The sequence below is a fragment of the Mizuhopecten yessoensis genome, unplaced genomic scaffold (assembly GCF_002113885.1).
Source record: "Mizuhopecten yessoensis strain PY_sf001 unplaced genomic scaffold, ASM211388v2 scaffold716265, whole genome shotgun sequence".
Classification (NCBI taxonomy): Eukaryota; Metazoa; Mollusca; class Bivalvia; order Pectinida; family Pectinidae; genus Mizuhopecten; species Mizuhopecten yessoensis.
The window spans coordinates 373,531-393,465 of NW_018480030.1; the positions used below are offsets into that span (position 1 = coordinate 373,531).

The following is a 19,935-nucleotide window of genomic DNA, read 5'->3' on the forward strand; positions in this document are numbered from 1 at the left end:
CACTGTATCTGATAATTGAGGTTCGTAATTCTGAAGATAAACGTGAGATATTCTGCAGTTCTATCATAATGAATTGATAAACTGCGTGCGCATCCTAACCCAAAAAGACGGAGTAAGTTAGACGATCGAACTAAACAGGCGGACGGAACAGACGGACGGAGTAGCCGAACTAAACGACCCAATGAAAAAATTGGACGATAGGGACGGTCGAAATAACCGAACGGAACAATTTAGCTGATACGACCGAAACAGACGAACGGTGCTCGAACGGTGAACGATCGCTTTCTAGACGCTAAACTACCGCTAACCGCACGCAAGCCGCACGCAGAACGAACTGAACCTAGGTGGATACTTGGGCGTAATTCTAACTGTAGCATGCATTCACAGAGGAGGTTGGAAGCGATGCCATTGCTCTGTCGTATTGTTCTGATGGGTTCAATCCTTGCCACCATAATATCACAGTGAAATTACAGTATCTGGGCACAAACTGGTCTTATTCTAAACCTATCGGCACAGTTTCGTTCTAAGATATCAACAACTATGCTGTTTGGCCTGATTGCAGGTACAAAATAATTTTATCAAAAATTGTGATAATTTAACAATATGGAGTTTATTATAAAAGTCAATTGTTATACCTTTATACGATGCAGCCCATACACGATACAAGAAGCTTTATTTAATGTCGAATATGGTTAACAATAAACATAAGCTCCCAGGAGAATATATTTCAGCAAACATGATCAATATAAATAATTGTAAATCTGATGCTAGTTAAGACAACACAATACATGAAATAAAACAAATATCACTTGAGCATATATAACTATAGTTCATCATGTGGGCCATCAAGTTTCTAAGGATTGGTGAGCCCCCTATCAGCGAAGTCTGCTTAATGCACATCATAGTAGTTTAAGAAAGTTATAAATATCATGTATTGTCTAGGAGTGCGGACACCCAAATCAACTTTGCTGTGACCTTTTTTACTCACTTACAAGTTCATATTATTATTTAATGTAAACTTATTGATGGTAATTGGTTAGTGCGGAAAATGCAAAATGTTATTCTCGAATTTATGATAGCGTTGTCTATTCTTCTCTGGTGTTCAGTGTGACATAAGTAAAAGGCCATGTTAATCATAACCCTTGTAATTAGTAAAATTTCTTAACATATTTTGATGTTAAGCATCAATAGGCATTGGACAAGTTTAAGAATATGATTTTGGACTTTATATTGTGTACAAATTGCTTATAAATACTTACTCTACATGTTATTAAGAATTGAAAATTTAACACTCCAAGTTCTGAAGTTCCTATCTATTAAAGAGGAGTTTAATCAACACCAGCAAACCTTGTCAATACATACCACATTTTTGTTACCAGACAACACAACTTCATTGATTATGCAGGATTTAATATATGAAATTCATTAAATACATCACAGAAATCCTCTAAAGCTTATTTCGAAAATCATTAATTTTATCTAATAGCTAACAAAATAGTGTGTTTCAGGTCTACGTGCACCCAAACGACTGAATATTTATAATGAAGTCATCATAGATGAACTAGTCAGACTAGACCAAGGCATAAGCATCTATGATGTCTTTATGAGGAAACCCAGCATCATTCGAGCACGCGTCATGTTTACTGTCTGCGATGTACCTGGAAATGCAAAGGAACAGAACCGTGTACAACAGAATGCCAAGGCTTTCCTGTGGACATTGCCATTTGAAAGGTAATGATATAATGAGAATTAAGCTTAAAATCTTTACCTCCTTTTTAAAGCCTACCATCAGCAGATGGTGAGCTTTTCAAATCACTGTGAATCCGTGGTCGGTCCGTCCGTCATTCCATCTGTCCTTTCGTCCTTAAACAATTCTTGTTAACGCTGTAACTCTAAAAGAACTGGAGGGATCTTTTTAAAATTTCACAAGAAGGTTACCCATGTTCCCTAGTTATGCATATAGTTTATTTGGACTGACCACAAAACAAAAATGGCCGACAGGCAGCCATCTTTACTTTGAAAGTTAAAGTCACATAAGAGTATCTCTTATTCTTAATCATGGATATCAAATCATACTGGTTGGTCATCTTGTTACAGTTTTAGTTTGTTATTGCTATATCTCAGAACTTACTAGAGAATTTGTTCATAAATTGGATATGTAGGTTTACCTTGGTCCTAAGTATAATAAGATGGCAAACAGGCAAACTGATAAAACAGATAAGAGTAAAGAAGAGAAAAGATCGAAAGGACACAGAACTAAGGAAGATGGTACAATGGTGGGCACCAAGATCCCTCTAGGATCTCTTGTTGTATTTCTTAAACACTACTTTGTCCTCTTGACTGGAGCATAAGGTCAACAGAAAGAAATAAGTGTTTCCTAAAACATGTTTAAAAAATTTGGATAGGTAGGAAGGTAGCAATTTAAAAAAAACACTAATTTTTGCTGAGATAGGAAGGAGAGTGGTTTTAAGGGTACTATGCCTCTTCGATGTTTGACTTAACTGATTTATAGCTTGATGATACTTTAAAAGTACTAAATATACAGATGTTTTTGTTTTTAATCTTCAGTTTTAGACTACATATACTTGAAGAACTTTTCACAAAGTATCAAATTTTGATATAGGCACTGAAAAGTTTTCTTCTCATCGTCAGCACGTGGATAATATAGAGAGGCCACCGCAGATTTTATCTACGTGCGAGCGATGAGAAGAAAACAAATTTAAAAATTGCATTTTAACTTTTCTAAATATTTTTATAAGGTACGCATTCAAAGATTTTAGACAAGATTGTTAATCCAGGAGGCCGCACATTTCTTGAGAAGGATCATCCACTGAGATTTGATACATCTTTTCCAACCCGAAGCATTGAGGAGGCTGGTGCAGTTAATAGAACAAAAGCAGATGAGATTGCAATGTCCATCTTCTGGATAAATTGGAGCACCAGTCCAGAGACCTTGGGTTTGGTTATGTTGAAAAAGGGTTTGAGTAAAGTCTTTAACAAAGTGATTAATAACAAAACTCTTGCAGCTGCAGTGTTCAATGTGACCTACTGTACATGCAGATTTTGTCAAATGAATACAAATTAAAGAAATGATGCAGATTAAGTAGCTGATATGTGTTGTTAATATACCAGGCTTTGCAGTAGTAATAATGTTCTTCGCAAACTGCTTGTTCCTCTTTTTTGGCTAAATGTTAATCATTCGAGGAAGATGTTGTATAGTGATCAATGATATCATGTATCTACCATTTTATCGAGGGGCATTTCAGCATATATTTTTTTTATCAAAATTAGAGTTCAGGTATCAAAATAACAATGTTAAGGCCAAGAACGCTTGTGGTACTAATTATAGATTTTAGTAAACCAACTTTGTGAAATCACTCTTGCAATTTTGTTATAAATCATGAAACTTTATACTTAATATTTTCCTTGAGGTGATAGCTCAGGGACAAAATGTCAACTTTTAAGGTTACCATTACTATTTATGTAATTTTCCATTAAAATGGAAACAAGCTTTAACTGATGTGTTGTTAAAACGGTAGATTTTGATTTCAGCACAAACAACAAGACCCGTTTCCATGCAATTACAGAGGAATATGGAAGGTACGGAAGCAGCCAGTGGTTGAGGTTGTCATACATGGACATGCAGAGCCAACATTCACCTGTGGAACCCATGCATGCTATTAAGGTAAGATGAATTCCATATTGCATATATCTATCTATCTGTTAAAAAATTGTCATTATTATAAGTTTTATATACATGTATCAGCGATAATGATCCTAAGATTAATACATGGTATTTTTTTCACTTGAGAATTTTGATAGTTGTGTTTCTAATATCTTGAATTGGAAAAAAAGTCACAAAGTAAAACAAGAGGCCCAGAGGGCCTGTATCGCTCACCTGGATACCAAAGCAATGATGGCAAAATATTCTCCGAATGAGATCAAGGGAATTTGCCAGACCCCAATGCCAATCCTTGTAGCATATCTGTATAAGATTCTTCATGCCCAGCAATTTTATGTATGGGTATGGGGTGGGGATCTCAACTGTTTCCAAGCTTTGACTCAGAAACTAGGTCCCTAGGGTTGTGGCCAGACCCCAGGATCAATTCTAATATCGTGATTGCATTTGTCTCTTTTTGCCAAGCATTTGTATATATAGTTTTGGGGTGGGGACGCAACGTGGCTTAAGCTCCTTCGGACCAGGTGAGCTAAAAAATTAATCTGAATATCAGTCCAGATTGAACAAATACTTGTTCGCCTCTTATCTTAATTAACACATATATTTTGATTGTTTTTATTTTTTTTATTTTTTCTATTTAAATCTAATGTTCTTAACTCAACCGGTTGTAGCTGAACATTTTACTAAACTTTTGAATGTTGACGAAGATGGGTCGAAAGTCAGAGCTCAGGAGCGTTCCATGAACCAGTTTGCCAATAGCTGTCCAGATGATGCATTCCAGATTTATGTGAAGGAGGTATGAAAGTTCTCTGAATTCATTAAATTGTCAAATAGACATCTAGTTTATATTAATGATTCCCTGCTGCAAGGTGATCAAGTTATAGATGCCATTCTGTCAATCTCAGTTTAACTAGGTTAACAGTTGAACAAATATCCCAGATATTTCAGTGATCATGTAAAATTATGAGGTATGGCTGTTTTTTGGCAATGCCAATAGACTGAGGCAAAAATAATTAAATGGTGTGTTTCCACTAACCCTACCTACCCAAGATTATTAAGCCTATCCTACAGTTTGTATTAGCATTGCATACATTACATTACCCACGCCTCAAAAGCATTGGTCGTCCTGACCAATTAAACAACATAAGGCAAATAAAGTTTACATGATAACGCTTCAAAATAATCCGCTTTCGCACTAACAAAAAACCTTCTTTCACACACATAACCAAGATTCACTCTCCAAATCTCTCACAAACCAAAGCCTCGCTGTAATTGACATACAAAATACGACAGAAGTAACATAATTTTTTTTATCAGCAATCACAATTTGAAATACAATCATCGTTTTACGCTTACAGATTACTTATCATGATATGGATATGAGAAAATAGAAACAATGATTTATACTACATAATATCCCCCTCCCCCTTATAATGATGGACGTCCCGTCCAACTTATCATAAATCATAAAATGAATTAAACACAATAATGTCCATTAGCACATCCCGCGATAATGTCCCGCGATTGGCGCATCTCGCGTGTGGCACGTCCCGAGTTTTGAAGTTCCGCGCACAAATCCGTCTAGCTTCCGTCGTCCTATACAATCTCTTCCCATTCAATGGTGTGTGATGATCTTGTTACGACTATTTCCCCGTCCACTCCCACGGTGGTCCTTGTTGTGGTATCTTCTCTGCGGTGCCTTTTCACTGACATGGAACACTACTCCAACGTCGTTCGTAGTGACGCCTTGTTCCATGCCGCCCTTGTCTCCGTCATTGGCTGGTGTACTGAGTGTCTGTCCCTGCGACACCTTTGCTCTCTTTACTGGCGTTGAACGCTTTAAAGGTGACAGTAACCTGGTGTTTACAACAACTATCTGCAGGGAGATGTCCGGATCCCTGCCTATCGTGGAATTCACTTCAACAGTCTTTCCATTGCTTTCTGCTGCCTTTGATACTGACTCAAAAGTCACCGCAGCACGATCCGGGGATTTCGCTGTTATCTCAGTGGCTGTAGTTGTTAAGGTGGAACTACGCCTCTAAATTTGGTAATTCCAGAAGATGGTGAAAACAAAGTCTACCCCTAGGAAACAGTGTCCTATGTGCTCCTTTCGCGCAGATGATCTTGGCGTGATGCGTAATCACATTCTTGAGTGTGGCCTGGAAACCATGGAGAAGAAGACTCTGGCTTGTCCTGATTGTAGCAACAAGATATTCAGGGCCGCAAACTTCCACCTCAACTGTGACTGTCAACACAGATGTTGAGAGCTGGAACAACCAATATCCTGGGGACCTACTGGGAGAGATATCGGACCAACCAGACCAGAGCCGGTGCAAGCTCCAAAACGGAAGCAAGACCCAGAGAGCTTCGCTAGACCCCATCCCATGGACCCAGTCAACATGGTTCCTATGCCAGTTACCAGTGGACGCCCTGGTGCTAAAAAGTTATGCACCTATGTGCATCGTGCCACTCAGACTAAGGAGGTCATAACCTCCCGTAGAACTGTTACAAAGACGACGCGCTATCCCGAAGATGGTCGAGACATTGAGGTGGTAGAATTCGAGGAATTTTTCGAACCTAAAGCATTTGGTCGTACATGTTAGAAGAGTTTATAGTTCCGTGACTTGATATCGTAGACAAAGACTTTGTCGATTTACATTTCCTTTTCCACAATAGATAATTCCAGGAATATTTATCGTTTTTTAGTTATATTTATTTTAGATGGAACGTGAAGACACGTTTTACTCGGAGGCGTGGATAATGTAGCGGATCACGGCTCCACTTTGCCGTCACGTAGTCTGTTCCCCATTTTGTTGAGTATACATGTATTTATATGATTTTATGTAAACGTTTTAATGACACTGTAGAGTCATAGGTGGCGCTAAGTTCGTCTGGCAGCAGACTATAAAAAGCCGTCAGCTAACTTCAGCAGCCCACTCCTTGTTCGATCGTCGGTAGAGACAGAAACACTTGTTATAAGGTAAACATGCGAGTATTGATACAGACGTGCCTGAACAAGGCTTCCCTGTAACTTACTGCAATGGTGTAGAGATAATTTATTGAAGAGTAAGTATGGAGGTAGATATGCCTGAGCAAGGCTTCCTTTCTCCGCTACGGTTACTCTATGTGATCGGTACATCAAATGATTGTGAATTATAACCTTATGTCTGCCCTGTGATTGAGAGAAAGTGTATGAGTGCACTTGGCATGAAATAGCTAGAGAGTACTCAGTAGTTACTTTGAGAGGCTCGGTTTAGCTGTAGTCAGAGTGAATGCTCAGTTATTCATACATTATGTATAGTGAGTGCTAGGTTATTTAAATCATACCTTAGGCAGTGAGTGCTCGTCTTGAGGAGTACTCACCTATGTATATGTGTTTATAGATGTTTCGATCCATGTGCGACATGTGTGTGAAAGTGACGATTTGTTTCTAAAATATCAGTTTGAAGTGCGCTCCGGGCGCGGGTCGCATATTTCCCGCATATTATTGAGTTCTGACGTAAATCGACGACAGACCGATATGAAAAAAGTCGATAAAACGTCAGAATAATTCGGATTACTGCTCTACAAGCCATTCAGTCTGTCCTCAACGATCCACGCATCAAGATAACACAGGCCAAGGATGTGCGTTGGTTGAGACACGATGCTGCAATCCAGTCGGTGAGGAAGTGCCTGGAATATGTCATTGTCAGCTTGCAGTGAGAGGCAGAGGAACGCCCGGATGTGCAGGCCATGCGAATTTCTGTTTTTATTCAGAACTACAAGTTTGTTGCCACTCTGCATATGCTGTCAGATGTTCTCTTGTCGCAGTTATCAAAGGCAATGCAGGGGAGATACCTGGATTACACCTTGGTGAAACCCCTAGTTGCTGGGACGATTCATGCTGTGGAATCCCTCAAGGACAACCCCGGTCAGCACTTCCAGGAACTGGATAACACTGTTACATCCCTGGCCGCCAAACCTCTTAAATTTTCTTTGCCCACCCAGCAAGTGAAGGACTCCTTCAAGAAGGACATTTTCGACAAGTATATCGACAGTGTTGTTCAAAACTTGGAAAAGCGGTTTCCTGATATGCCTTTGCTTGAAGCTTTCATTGTGTTTGAGCTTAGCAAGGTGCATGAAGATGCTGATGAGGCTGCACATCATGGGAGGGAGGACATAGAGTTGCTGACTGAGCAGTTTGGCCTTGACACTGCATCTGGACTTGAAGAATGGAGAACACTTGCCAACATGGCTCCAGATCTTACTTAGGAACCAACATACAAGGTGCTCACTCGCCCTACAGCCGGAAGCCTTGTGAGAGTGAGTGTGATAGTGCTTCTGTCTTTTGAATATAATGTAATAAATTATTTTGGAGTAATTAAAACAATATTTAATTGATATTTGATGTTTTTGTTGTTTATAATCAAACTTTTTAAAATAATTTGCACTCCAGTATAGTCAGAATGTGTAACTCAGGATAAATTCGTAGTAGGCATTGTATTCTGATTACTGGCAGCAGATTATTTGAGAAATGCTTTATTTCCTGCATGTTATGCAAGCTATATAAATACTTGTCAAGTTTAAGTGCTTGATCAAGGATTATAACTTATTATCTTTAAACTTCTCAGTCAATCATAAGCAGAGAAAACACTTTTTCATACTTATTTTAAACAAACTGTTTTTTTCCCTTTTGATCCTGGGAATGGGTATAGCCTTGCATACAGGAATATAAACCAATTGTGCTGACTTTTAAATGACCGTGCTGACTTTAAAACAATGCTGAGTATATCATAACCATTGTAATTTAAAGTGAACATCAGTCAGCATGGTTGGGTTATATTCAGCATGGTTGGGTTATGTTACCATGATATGAGGAAAGTCAGCATTGTGTAGTCAGTTATGTGTCTTATCTTACCGCAAATTTTCACTATTACTCCGTTTCACATTCCATACTTCGATAGCTTTGCAACTATTTCGTTTCCTTTCTTGTACGAACTTAAAGGTTTTCTTGGTTGTTTTATAATGCCGATACTGTTATTACTTTTATTATCGTCCCAATCGAACCAACAAAACATCTTGTTTCATCTTCGTTATCAGCTAGAAATTGTAATTCGCCAGCGGATATTAGGCTATATATAGCTAGTGATCCCCGGCCGCGCAGTAGTATCATCAGCAGTTTTGGGGGCGCTTCGGGCATGAGCCATGCCACATGACTTGACGAGATCTCGCGTTATCCAAGGTATTTCCCAACGTTATTGTAAAGTATTCAGTTAATACTTAGTTCGATAAGTGATTTGTAGCTTGAGTATAGTAATATACGAGTCGTCTGAATGTTTGTAAAAATGTCCCTTGTAACAATGCTTGTTAAGCGTCGGACAGATGTTGAATAAACGTGTTCTAGTTACCAACAGTCCAATAGTCCGTAAAACAATGAATGCACCATGGATGTTTTAGGGGTAGACTCGATTTAGTAGCAGCTTGAAAAAGTTTCAAACAGCACGTCGATTTCATCTTAAACGGACACCTAAGAAAATTACAGAGGAAGAAAAGTGTGCCTACTTCATGTTATGGGTAGGTGAAAGGGGAGGAATATTTCTCAACCTGGACACAGACGGAGGAAGAGGCGAAACTCTTAAAATCGTACTATGACATGTTTGAAGCGTACGTAAAACCAAGGTCAAATGTTATATAAAGGTACAGATTTTATGGTCGACACCACACAGACAGCGAACCATTTGAACAGTTCGTTACTGACCTTCAAGTCCTTGTGAAAGACTATGATTATGACAAGAGTGAAGAAATGGTCAGAGACAGAATAGTCTTCCGCATCAGAAACACCAAAATCTGCAAAAAAACGATTGGTATCGGTTCAGACTTGACTCTAGCTAAAGCGTTAGATACAGCGAGGGCATACGGAGTGTCACACGCACAGGCCAGAAGCATGGCAGACAAAGAAACGGCTGTCAACACAGTACATAGAGACAAAAACAAACGGAGTCAAGGACATAAACAGAAATTTCATGACAAAAGTAGAGGACATAAACAGAAAGTGGAACTTTGTGTCGTATTTGGACTTATCGGTTAGTTTGGCCTGTTTAGCCTTTTAGTAATTATCGACTGAACTTACCTGGGAACATCCGGGCATTGTGAAGGTGACTATAATGGCTGATTAAAACCAGACACGAAGCAAAAGCTTTGAGTACTTTATTAGAGTACGAGAACACGACATGGTGTCAGAAGAGACTGAAAAGAAGTCCAGAAGCTCCACGACGACAAAGTAAGACTTTTTTGTGTGGGAATATTTCTCAAATCGTGCATTGATCGGTGAAACGAAAGTTGTTTCACACACACGTGGTATCGAGAATCAACCTCGTGGCGCGAACAATGGAGCACATCGTTTTTGTACCTGATCGGTCAGGATGGCCGAGAAGTGTTCAACACGATGACATTCGACGGTGACACGCGAGACAAAATAGAACCGTTGTTTACAAAGTTTAAAGAGTACTGTCAACCGCACGAGAAAACCATCGTATGGAGACACAAAGTTAACACAAAAGTTCATGGAAAGGGAGAAACGATTGACCAGTATGTCACTGAACTTAGAACGAATTAATTAATTTTTAATTAATGAAAAACTGTCGATTTGGTCTACTTACGGATGAGCTGATTCGCGATAGAATAGTATGTGGTGTGAACAGCGAGAAACTGAAGGGAAGGCTACTCCGGGACGGGGAGTTAACCCTCATTAGAGTAATAACTCATGAAAGGGAACTGTCCAGATTTCGGGAAAAAGTGACTAAAGTGCCAGAAACTCAACCATTTCATAAAGTGCTGCAGGACCAAAATCCCTAGTAGAGTTCAAAATGTTGAAAACAGCGCACAGGATGAAACCGACACTCTATTCATCGGATCAGTTGAATCATCACCCAAACGTGACACATGGTTTAGGAGAGATGAAGTGTTCGTAAACCTGAAGTTGTGTCAAGTAACGTGAAATTCAAAGTTTCTTTTTTTTAGCATCACTTTGTGTAGACAGACCAGACATATACACCAAAGCAGAGGCTGAAAAACCCAGGTATGTTGGCTCAGGCAATGTATACAAGTTTGGCTCAGGCAATGTATACAAGTCAAGCCTGTACAAGTTTTACTACTGGGAAAATAGTATTGCAGAGCATTGATTATGATACAATTTTACTGTAATACCTATTTTAAGCTCGCCTGCCAATAGGGCAAGTGAGCTTATGTCATGCAATGGCGCATCGTCCGTCTGTCCGCTTCTATAATGGCTTGGTGGATTTAACTAAATTTCTGAGGTTCTGAGGGGCAGAAGGGCAGGGCACAATAAGGGAAATTGAGGTAAATGAAAAATGTCTTCTCCTTCTGTACATTTTTTGGGATTTTAACCAAATTTTGTCTAGAACAGCCTCTGGCATATTCAATTTTATTTAAATGGAGGGTGTAGCTCCCCTTGGGCAGAGGGGCGGGAGAACATGTGGGCAAATTAATTAAGGGATTTGAACCGATTTTGTATAAATGGAAGGAATTTTAATGGAAATTGGCATATGTTTCAAATGGCACTTTCAAAAAATTGTTTTATATTAAAGCTTGCTTTGTTGGTTGTGCTTTCCGTCTTCATTTTTCATAGTAAGCATTTCGTATTGTAATATATTACAGATGGTTCCACTCATGAAAGGGTGCAACGTGTACCTGCATAAGCATCAGCTCACTGCAGTCCACAACAAGACTACAGTGAGCTCTGGAAAGGATGGAGCAAAGCTAGCAAGAAAGTTGCTCAAACTTTTCTTTAGGAAAGAGGAGCTTAAGTGTGGAACCATTGCATTGATCCCATCTTATGGCCTGATAAAACTGGACCAGACCATTACAGATGCCATAACAGGTATACTATTGGATAGGAGGTTTAATGGGGTACCATGTATTGTCATGTAAAGGCATTCGGTTAATATAGGAGCATGGTTTGTATTAGGAAATATGGTAGCCTGACTTAAATGTTGAGGCTCCAAGAAACAAAGCCTAGTAGTAGCCATTTAAGTAAGTTGGTAGCCCTGTGGTATCGGACATAGGATTTGTCAAGCTCTAGAGCACAATTGAGGCCCTAAAAAAACCTTTAAAACATTGTTTAAAATTTGAAGGATACCATTTTCTAGTTATAAAAAGGAACTTAATATTGACTTGTGAATGAAAATGAATAAATAAACTATACCGACAGTTTTCTTTTTTCTTTCCAGATTTGTCACTCTTTATGAGTGGTGACAGGAGGGGGAAAGTTCGGGATGCCATGGCCAGCCTTCTGACCTCTTACAAGGCCAAAAGGAAACCAATGAAAATAATTTCTTGATGATTTATTTAAAAAAACTCAAATCATGGTCTATTCTAATTTATATGAATTCTAGTCTTTATTTAAATCTTGCTGATTTGTGCTGTATGGAAGGCATATTCGGTTTTACATTATTACATTCTGGTTAATTTCCTGCTCATATCCTGCTGTAATGGCTGCCAAAATACTGCTGAATCGCTCTTTTACATATGTGATACGCGGAGAGGCTGCTGAATTCCTGCTGTAGAGGTCCTACTGTTTGGTCCGCTGAAAACCCGCTGCAATGACTGCTGAAATCCTACTGTTTGGTCCGCTGAAAACCCACTGCATAGACTGCTGATATCCTACTGTGCTGTCCGCTGAAATCCCGCTGCAATGACTGTTGAGATCCTGCTGTACATATATTACGCTGCTGATATCCTGCTTTAATGGCTGCTGAAATCCTGCTGTATTGCTAATTTATATATTTGATACGCTGACAATCTGCTAAATCCCTGCTTAAATCCAGCTGTAGGTACTAATAAATTAACCAATTATTCGGGCCTGGTGAACTCATAAATGTGTAAAAATTCATATAATAATGTCTTTACAATTAAATAGCTGGGTTTTGTGATTTAAAGAAACTTATAAGTTGAGCTGTTAACTTAAAATAAAATTCCCGCATTTTTCACACATTTTTGATTTTGCAAAAGCTTTCTTATTATTATGGCTGAAACTTGGAAAAAGATGCTAATTAATTAATTTTAGATAAAACGTTTTTAAAACATTTTTGAATTAATTTAAAGAGATTGATTATTATTGAACCCATGTGACCATTTTTAGGTAAGTAAAAATGAGTTATATCGTCAAATTTCAAACTTTTAAATTTTGCATTCCAGCAAAGGAATATATATGGCAACTGTTAAAAAATATTTCGTTGTGGTAAACTTCTAACATTGTTGGAGTAGTAACATCCTAACATTAATATTTTTTATTTCAGACGAGATGAGTTTGCCTTTGAGGCCAATTTCTACCATTGTACCTTCATGGTACCACCGCTATATAAGTAAAGCTATTCTTAAATCTGTAGATGAGAGGAGCGGAGTCAAACTTAGAGACATGGTTTGGGTGGCTGACATCCCAGTCATTGTCCAGACCCAGTCCATGGAGATTTTTCCTCATATTATGAACAAGGGGCCCATGGGCCTTAACGGTCACCTGAGTCCTTGAGTTTTTATTTTTGTTGTTGAAATATGTACCAATTTGAGAAAAAAATAGTTAAGTATAATGTTAACTTAACTTTGTCAGGACCATGAGGCGATCATTCCTACCAACTTTTATTTCAATCGGCTCAGCAGAACTTGACTTTAAGTTTGAAATAGTTTTTCAAAATGGCGGCCGTGGAGGCCATTTCGGATTTCTGATCGATCCGAAAAATAACAACACTTTTTCAGGACCCTGAGGCGATCATTCCTACCAACTTTCAGTTCAATCGGCCCAGCAGAACTTGACTTTAAGTTTGAAATAGTTTTTCAAAATGGCGGCCGTTGCGGCCATATCGGATTTCTGATCGACCCGAAAAATAAAAACACTTTGTCAGGACCATGCAGCGATCATTCCTACCAACTTTTATTTCAATCGGCTCAGCAGAAGTTGACTTTAAGTTTGAAATGTAAAATGTTAACGGACGAGGGACGACGACGGACGAAAACGGAGAGCAATAGGTCACTTGAGCTAACGCTCAGGTGACCTAAAAATAGTAACACAGTTGGACTACAGGCTGTTGTGGACATAAGCCCTGGATCGTCAACATCCTTGTTGACCGGTAAGGATTTGACAAAGTAATTTGTCATTCTCCTTTGCCAGGAATGAAGTTTTTGAAATAATAAGAACACATCAACCTCAAAGAACTTACAGCATTTTTTCATGCTATTTGTCGGTGGTGGGAAAGTCTTCAAAACAGACGCATTATTATATATACAGACAATAGGACGACGGTAGCCTAGGTCAACAAGGGGTCATCGCGTAACCCATCAGCTATGCTTATCCTTCGTATTATGTTTTGGTTTTGTCCCTTTTACAATTTTACAATGAGGTGTGTATATCTCACAGGTGTTAATGATGTAATCGCAGATACATGTTCCAGTCTCCACGAACCTAATAAGCTAACTCTACTGTATGAACTAGTGCCGTCTCTACAGCTGACACCATTCATTATCCAGGAACTGGTCAAGGATATTTTGCACTTGTTAATATGATACCATCTGTTTAAACACATATTTCATATAAATCGCAAAAGTGGTGGCCGGAATGAATCGAAGTCGTTTGAAAAATGACGAAAAAAGTCAAACTTTCTCTGGACAGAATTAATAAGCCGCTCGGCTCTCGCCAAGAGCGGCTTAAAAAGTCAAACATTTTCATTAATGACTGTCTTTTATTACCCATTACTCGTTAATTACAAAACCGATTTTTGTTCCATGACCACTTAAACAAGATACCTATATAATCGTTAAGCTGATATAATTGTTATTAATATACATCACAAACTCGATGCAAAAGTGGTGGCCGGAATGAACCACTATGAAATCTGCGGCCACTACTCCACCCACTACTACTCCGCCACCAAATACTACTCGGCTAAGTCGACGTCATTAGAAAACTTCGGACATCGGTAAACAACACCATATTAATAAGTATACCAGAGGTAACCAGATCAGTAAGTATGCCAGAGGTCAGTAAGACGGAGCTAATTCTTGTAGGGGGCGGTGTACAGGTTTATGATACAAACATCAATCTTACAACTGATAGCATAGTTAGCATTCTTAAAGATCCCAACACTGATAGAGTTTCGAATATACCACCAGTTAAACCTAAGGGAGGTGAATGTTTCTTAGTGTAAAAACCCAGAGGACTGGAAATGTGATCAGTATCAATGGATCAATAACGGTAGTTCAACTATTCATGTGAAAGGAGAGACTGATGTTTCACTGAATTGTTAGTATTTTAAAATTAAAACTGATGCAAGTTGTAACTCAGGTGGCGGAGGTAGGAATCGTAAAGGTAGAAAGAGGACTGTTGGCAATGTAAATTTCATCCGTAAAGGTTATTGTTTATCATCTAATCCGAATTCGGTTTTAGTTGTATATGAGGGTTACCATACAGAATATTCACCTCTTCCACATAGTAACAGCAAAAATAGCAGTACAGAGTGTTTTCGCACTTGCCCTTTCGTGTTAGATGACATTAAGAAAAGGTCAGAAAATGGCTCGTCCCCTTCAGATATTTTCGATTCGCAGTATACAAATAGCAACGTAGAAAGCGGTGAGTATATACACGGTGGGGAATCGAAACGCATTTATGCGGCGTAGAGTTACCGTCCCTGCTTATATCCGGCGTAGCGCCACCTATATTAGGCAAAACGAAGCGGCGAAATTGAACACCATAGAACGATGTCTTCATTTCAAGCAGTCACAGATGACGAAATATTCAAGCAAGTAATCAGATTACAATTTTTCATTGTGCACAGATATACTGGCTTACTAAATAACTATGATCTGGTTGCTGGATATGTTTACGTTTGTCGGGCTAAGGAAGGTAACCAGACCTTACTACTCGTGCACGCCAATGTTTACATTTTCACGTAGCTAATGCGTACCAAATTAGACTAACTTCGGAACACTTTCGACACGCAATGCATCGGTCTTTGTATGAGAAACAACTCAGTGTCAAACATGTTGTGTTTATAGTTGATATAACGACGTATTTCGCCGTTCTGTGCGTTTTTGAAAGCGACGGCTGTATGGGGTGGAGGCCGGTTTCGTATTCCGCCTCTGTCGGGCGCAAGTATTTTTTGTCAGCTGTCGAGTTACTTCCCCTAATGACTTGTTTGACAGGCCCTTATATTCCAAAGTCAGCAAAATGCTCATTTACTTACAAACTTCCTACATAGCATGCCTTACATTTTCCATTCAATGGTAATTGCATTATTGCAACAAGGACTATAAGTAATAAGAAATTAAAAATATGTTCAGGTTAAAATAGCCTAATGATATTTTGTTTTGATATCAGGCAGAGCTCAGTTTCACATCAGATTCCAGTGTCATCATTAATCAAATAAAAAAAATGGTTGCCATTTCTTGTACGCGTAAGACTTAAAATCAAATGAATATGTATTTTAAAGGACATCAGCGAAGTTATTAAAATATTTAGCCTTATAAAGTAGTAAGAATCTCAGGAATCCAACTGCGACAAGATGCAAGTTTATTAGGTGTGCTTAAGAATATGTTTCAACAACTTATGCTGTATTTTTATAAGTATGTGATTCTAATTTTTTTTTTTTTTTTTTTTAAATTTGCAAAAATTAGAATATATCTTATCATATATACTGTTATTGAAAAAAGTATATCGATAATCGGTTGGTATTTATAGATATGTCAATGGTTTTAAGTTTTATTATACTGTTATTTATCATATATATAAATATTCAAAACTTAATTTTTAATACAGTATAAATTTAAGTAAAAAAATGAAAAATAAATCCTGAATATTCATGCAGATCACCTAATTCAATTAAATAAAATTGAAATAGTCTTCATGAAATAAAGACAGGTAGATATAAACTTCCAAGTAGATTATGAAAATATCATCATCTACCAGTAATAGTAAATTCACCGACTATAAGCTACAGTTCACTGGTGTTTTTTTTTTTTATATATATATGTTGTATTTCAATGTGACGGCATGACAGTATATTTTGTTTCTATTTTTAAGGGTGTTTGGCTATGGCATGACTGGTGTTGAATGTCTGAGTCCAGATACATGTATGCTGGAATTGTCATGGGACGAGGACAGGTCAAGGGACCATGATCTAGAGCTGGGAAAAGATTGTGAACCTACAGCCAAACCAACTGAACCTACAGCCAAACCAACGGAACCTACAGCCATACCAACAGAACCTACAGCCAAACCAACAACAGATGTATAGTGCAGCAAATTGAAACTTAAAATGGGAACCAAACTCGTTGGATTTGTGATGTGTGTTCGAAGTCTTTCTCACAAAAGTACAGTTTGAAGAGGCATTCGAAAATGCACACAGATGAGGGAATGTTTAGTTGTGGGAAGTGTGACAAGTCGTTCAGAGACAAGGCACAATTGACAGAACATTGAAACATTGTTCACATGGGTTTAAGACTACCTTGCGACACTTGTGAAAAAACATTTGGTTCAAAGAGAAGCTTGCAGCACCATAAATTAACACACACAAATAACTTTAAATATGTATATGACTCCTGCGGCAAAGGATATAACCAGAAGGAACCATTTGAGGCTCATGTTAATGCTCACACAGGAGATAGGCCTTACAAATGTGACAAATGCAGCAAAGACATCAAGAACATTCTTATAGGGCATAAGTTGTCCTGCAACATTTCAGGACGCGTGTTTGTTTGCGAAGATTGTGGAAAACATTTTAAAGCTGCCAAATATCTCAAAGAACATTCCAATGTCCATACGCAGAAACGTCAATATCAGTGCACAACCTGTGGCAAAGTGTTCTCCTTCAGACAATCCTTACGAAAACATGAGTCAATCTGTGTAAACTGAGAAAACATTTACAAGTGTTTGTTGCAATAATTATCTTTTTTATTTTATTTGTGTCGTTGTCACTGATATAGGAGTTATAAATGCTAGGAATGTAAGACAAATAAAGTATGCAGCAGAAAAGGTGAGAGAAACGAAACAACTTTCTAGGGATGAAATATATAATTTGGTTTTACTTGCTCATTATTTGGATGGTTTCGTACATGAAATTAAAGTATATCCTGACTTAGTAACTATTCTTGGTTTGCCAGAAATGTCTGAGGTTTTTAACCAATTGTTAGATTTAGACGATAGTTCAGTGACCATGTGCTTAGGTTATGACAAAACTTTCAATCTAGGAGATTTGTATGTCACACCAGTTATTTTTCAACATATCCTTTTTGAAAACAAACCGAACACTCCATTAGCATTTTAGTACACGAAAGAAAATTTCGAAAATGTCACGAGCGATTATTTGATTATCTCTGTGAAAAAGTCCCGAAACTTTTGAAAAGGAATATACCAACAATCACCTTTAGAGTGACATCAAATTACACGATGCAAAGTGGAACATTCAACAGTTCAGTGGTCTGTATAATCCTTTGTCGGATATCACGAATAATGCATCAGAAAGTATCAACGTTGTCTTGAAAACTCACGTGAAAGGTAAAGAACTCACAGTAGATGTTTTAACTTCAAGTTTACAGTTGCTACAATATAGGTATTTTTACAACATACAGACTGGAATGGCAGGAATAAGACAATACCAACTTATTGACAAATTTTCATATGCTAAGATTCCAAAAGATGAAATAGTCATCCCCAAAAAACTTCTAAGCCCCGACGAAATCTTAGACTTTGTAAAAGATAATGTAAAAAACGAGTCTTTTATGAAATCCTTGCGACCTACTTCTAGCGAAAACACAGACACAAACCAAGTCAGTGAATCAATTCAAGAAACTAACGCAGTTCAATCCAGGGAATATAAACAGGTAGATATATCTGACGATCTCCAAACCGAAAACCAACAACAATCAACTGATACTTATCAAAGACTCATATCAAGCAAACAAAGACTCCTAACAAGCAATCGATTAAAAAAGAGACTACTTTTAACTATTTAAGCAAAAAAGCAGGTTACAAAAAACACCTCAGATTTCAATAAGATACATGTAATATTAGCGAAGATAATGTGCAACTTGTTAAAAAACGCAGTCAGTGAAGACACAGAGTCGGTACATACGCCATGGGTAGGTTATTTAGATGAAGGTCATAAACTTAAAATTCTCAATAAAGCATGGGGTTGTTTTGATATAATTAACTCATTACAATCAGTATTGTCTAAACAATTTCCTGATTGGAATGGGTTTCAGTTGACAAACTTAGCTCTCGTATATGATAAATGCAAATGGAAAAACCAAATCCCTTTTCAATCTGTTAATTCACCTTCTGTCCAAGTTCACCATAATGGAAGAGATCACTTGTTAAAATAGCATCACAAATAGAAAAGGCAAATAACCATTATATAACTATCAATTGTAGCTGTTCATGTGGGTTAACGGATTGTATGGATGAGATGATTGGTTGTGATTGGAGTACAGGTAGGATTCATTGTAAAACCATATATGTGGAAACATATAGGATGTGCAACTATTGATGATTCGAAAGAAGATTTGTAATGTTCCGAACACCGTAGGTTTTGAAAATAAATAAGTCTTTGCGTTAAATTAAAAGTATTAAAAATATAAAAAATATATATTTGTGATTTTTTGTTATTTTCCCCTATACATGCAGGGTAGTGACATTCAAATGAAATTATATTTCTTAAATGCCGGTCATGAGGTATTTTCCAGCTCACTGAATGTTCAGTTTGAATAGACCTAAAATATGAAATAGAAACCAGACCCTGCGCAAAGTTAAAAAATAATAAATTTATTGTTTTCTTTGGTAGTAACATAAAGTAGAATTAACTGTGGTCTGAGGCCATCTGTATCGAACGCACCGTGTTCGATAAGAGTAGCTTCCCCTTGCCGGAATGATACTGTTAGCGGGTTCGATTTGCACAACAGAAGACTTCCGATTATGGAAGATGCGGCTTCTGTGCGTTCGATTTGACCTCTTATCTACTCGGAAGTTCTTCTGTCGCTTCCAGCCAGCACGTGGAAGACGAAAATCAGCAGAGGAAAAAACATGGCGGACAACAGGTGAGCAAACGCTTAAGAAAAGAGATTAGTAGGAAATTTACTCAATTTCTTTCAATGACAATGCCATTTTTACACAAAGTATCATAAATAACGTTAAAATATGCTTAAATGAAGAAATAATCTTAATTCTGGTAAGTATATTAGCAGCTGATTAGCATTACTAATGCCATCGCAGGAGT

At 37.8% G+C, this 19,935-nt stretch overlaps 1 protein-coding gene across 1 annotated transcript in view; it reads right to left on the bottom strand.

Moving 5' to 3' along the window:
- Positions 1-18,664: 18,664 nt before the first annotated feature.
- The window catches only part of LOC110442438, a 5,952-nt gene continuing 4,681 nt past the window's right edge, over positions 18,665-19,935 (bottom strand). Inside the window, exon 3 of the mRNA XM_021486046.1 lies at positions 18,665-18,668. Coding sequence (XP_021341721.1) covers positions 18,665-18,668 — 4 coding nt within the window. The remainder of the gene's footprint in view (positions 18,669-19,935) is intronic.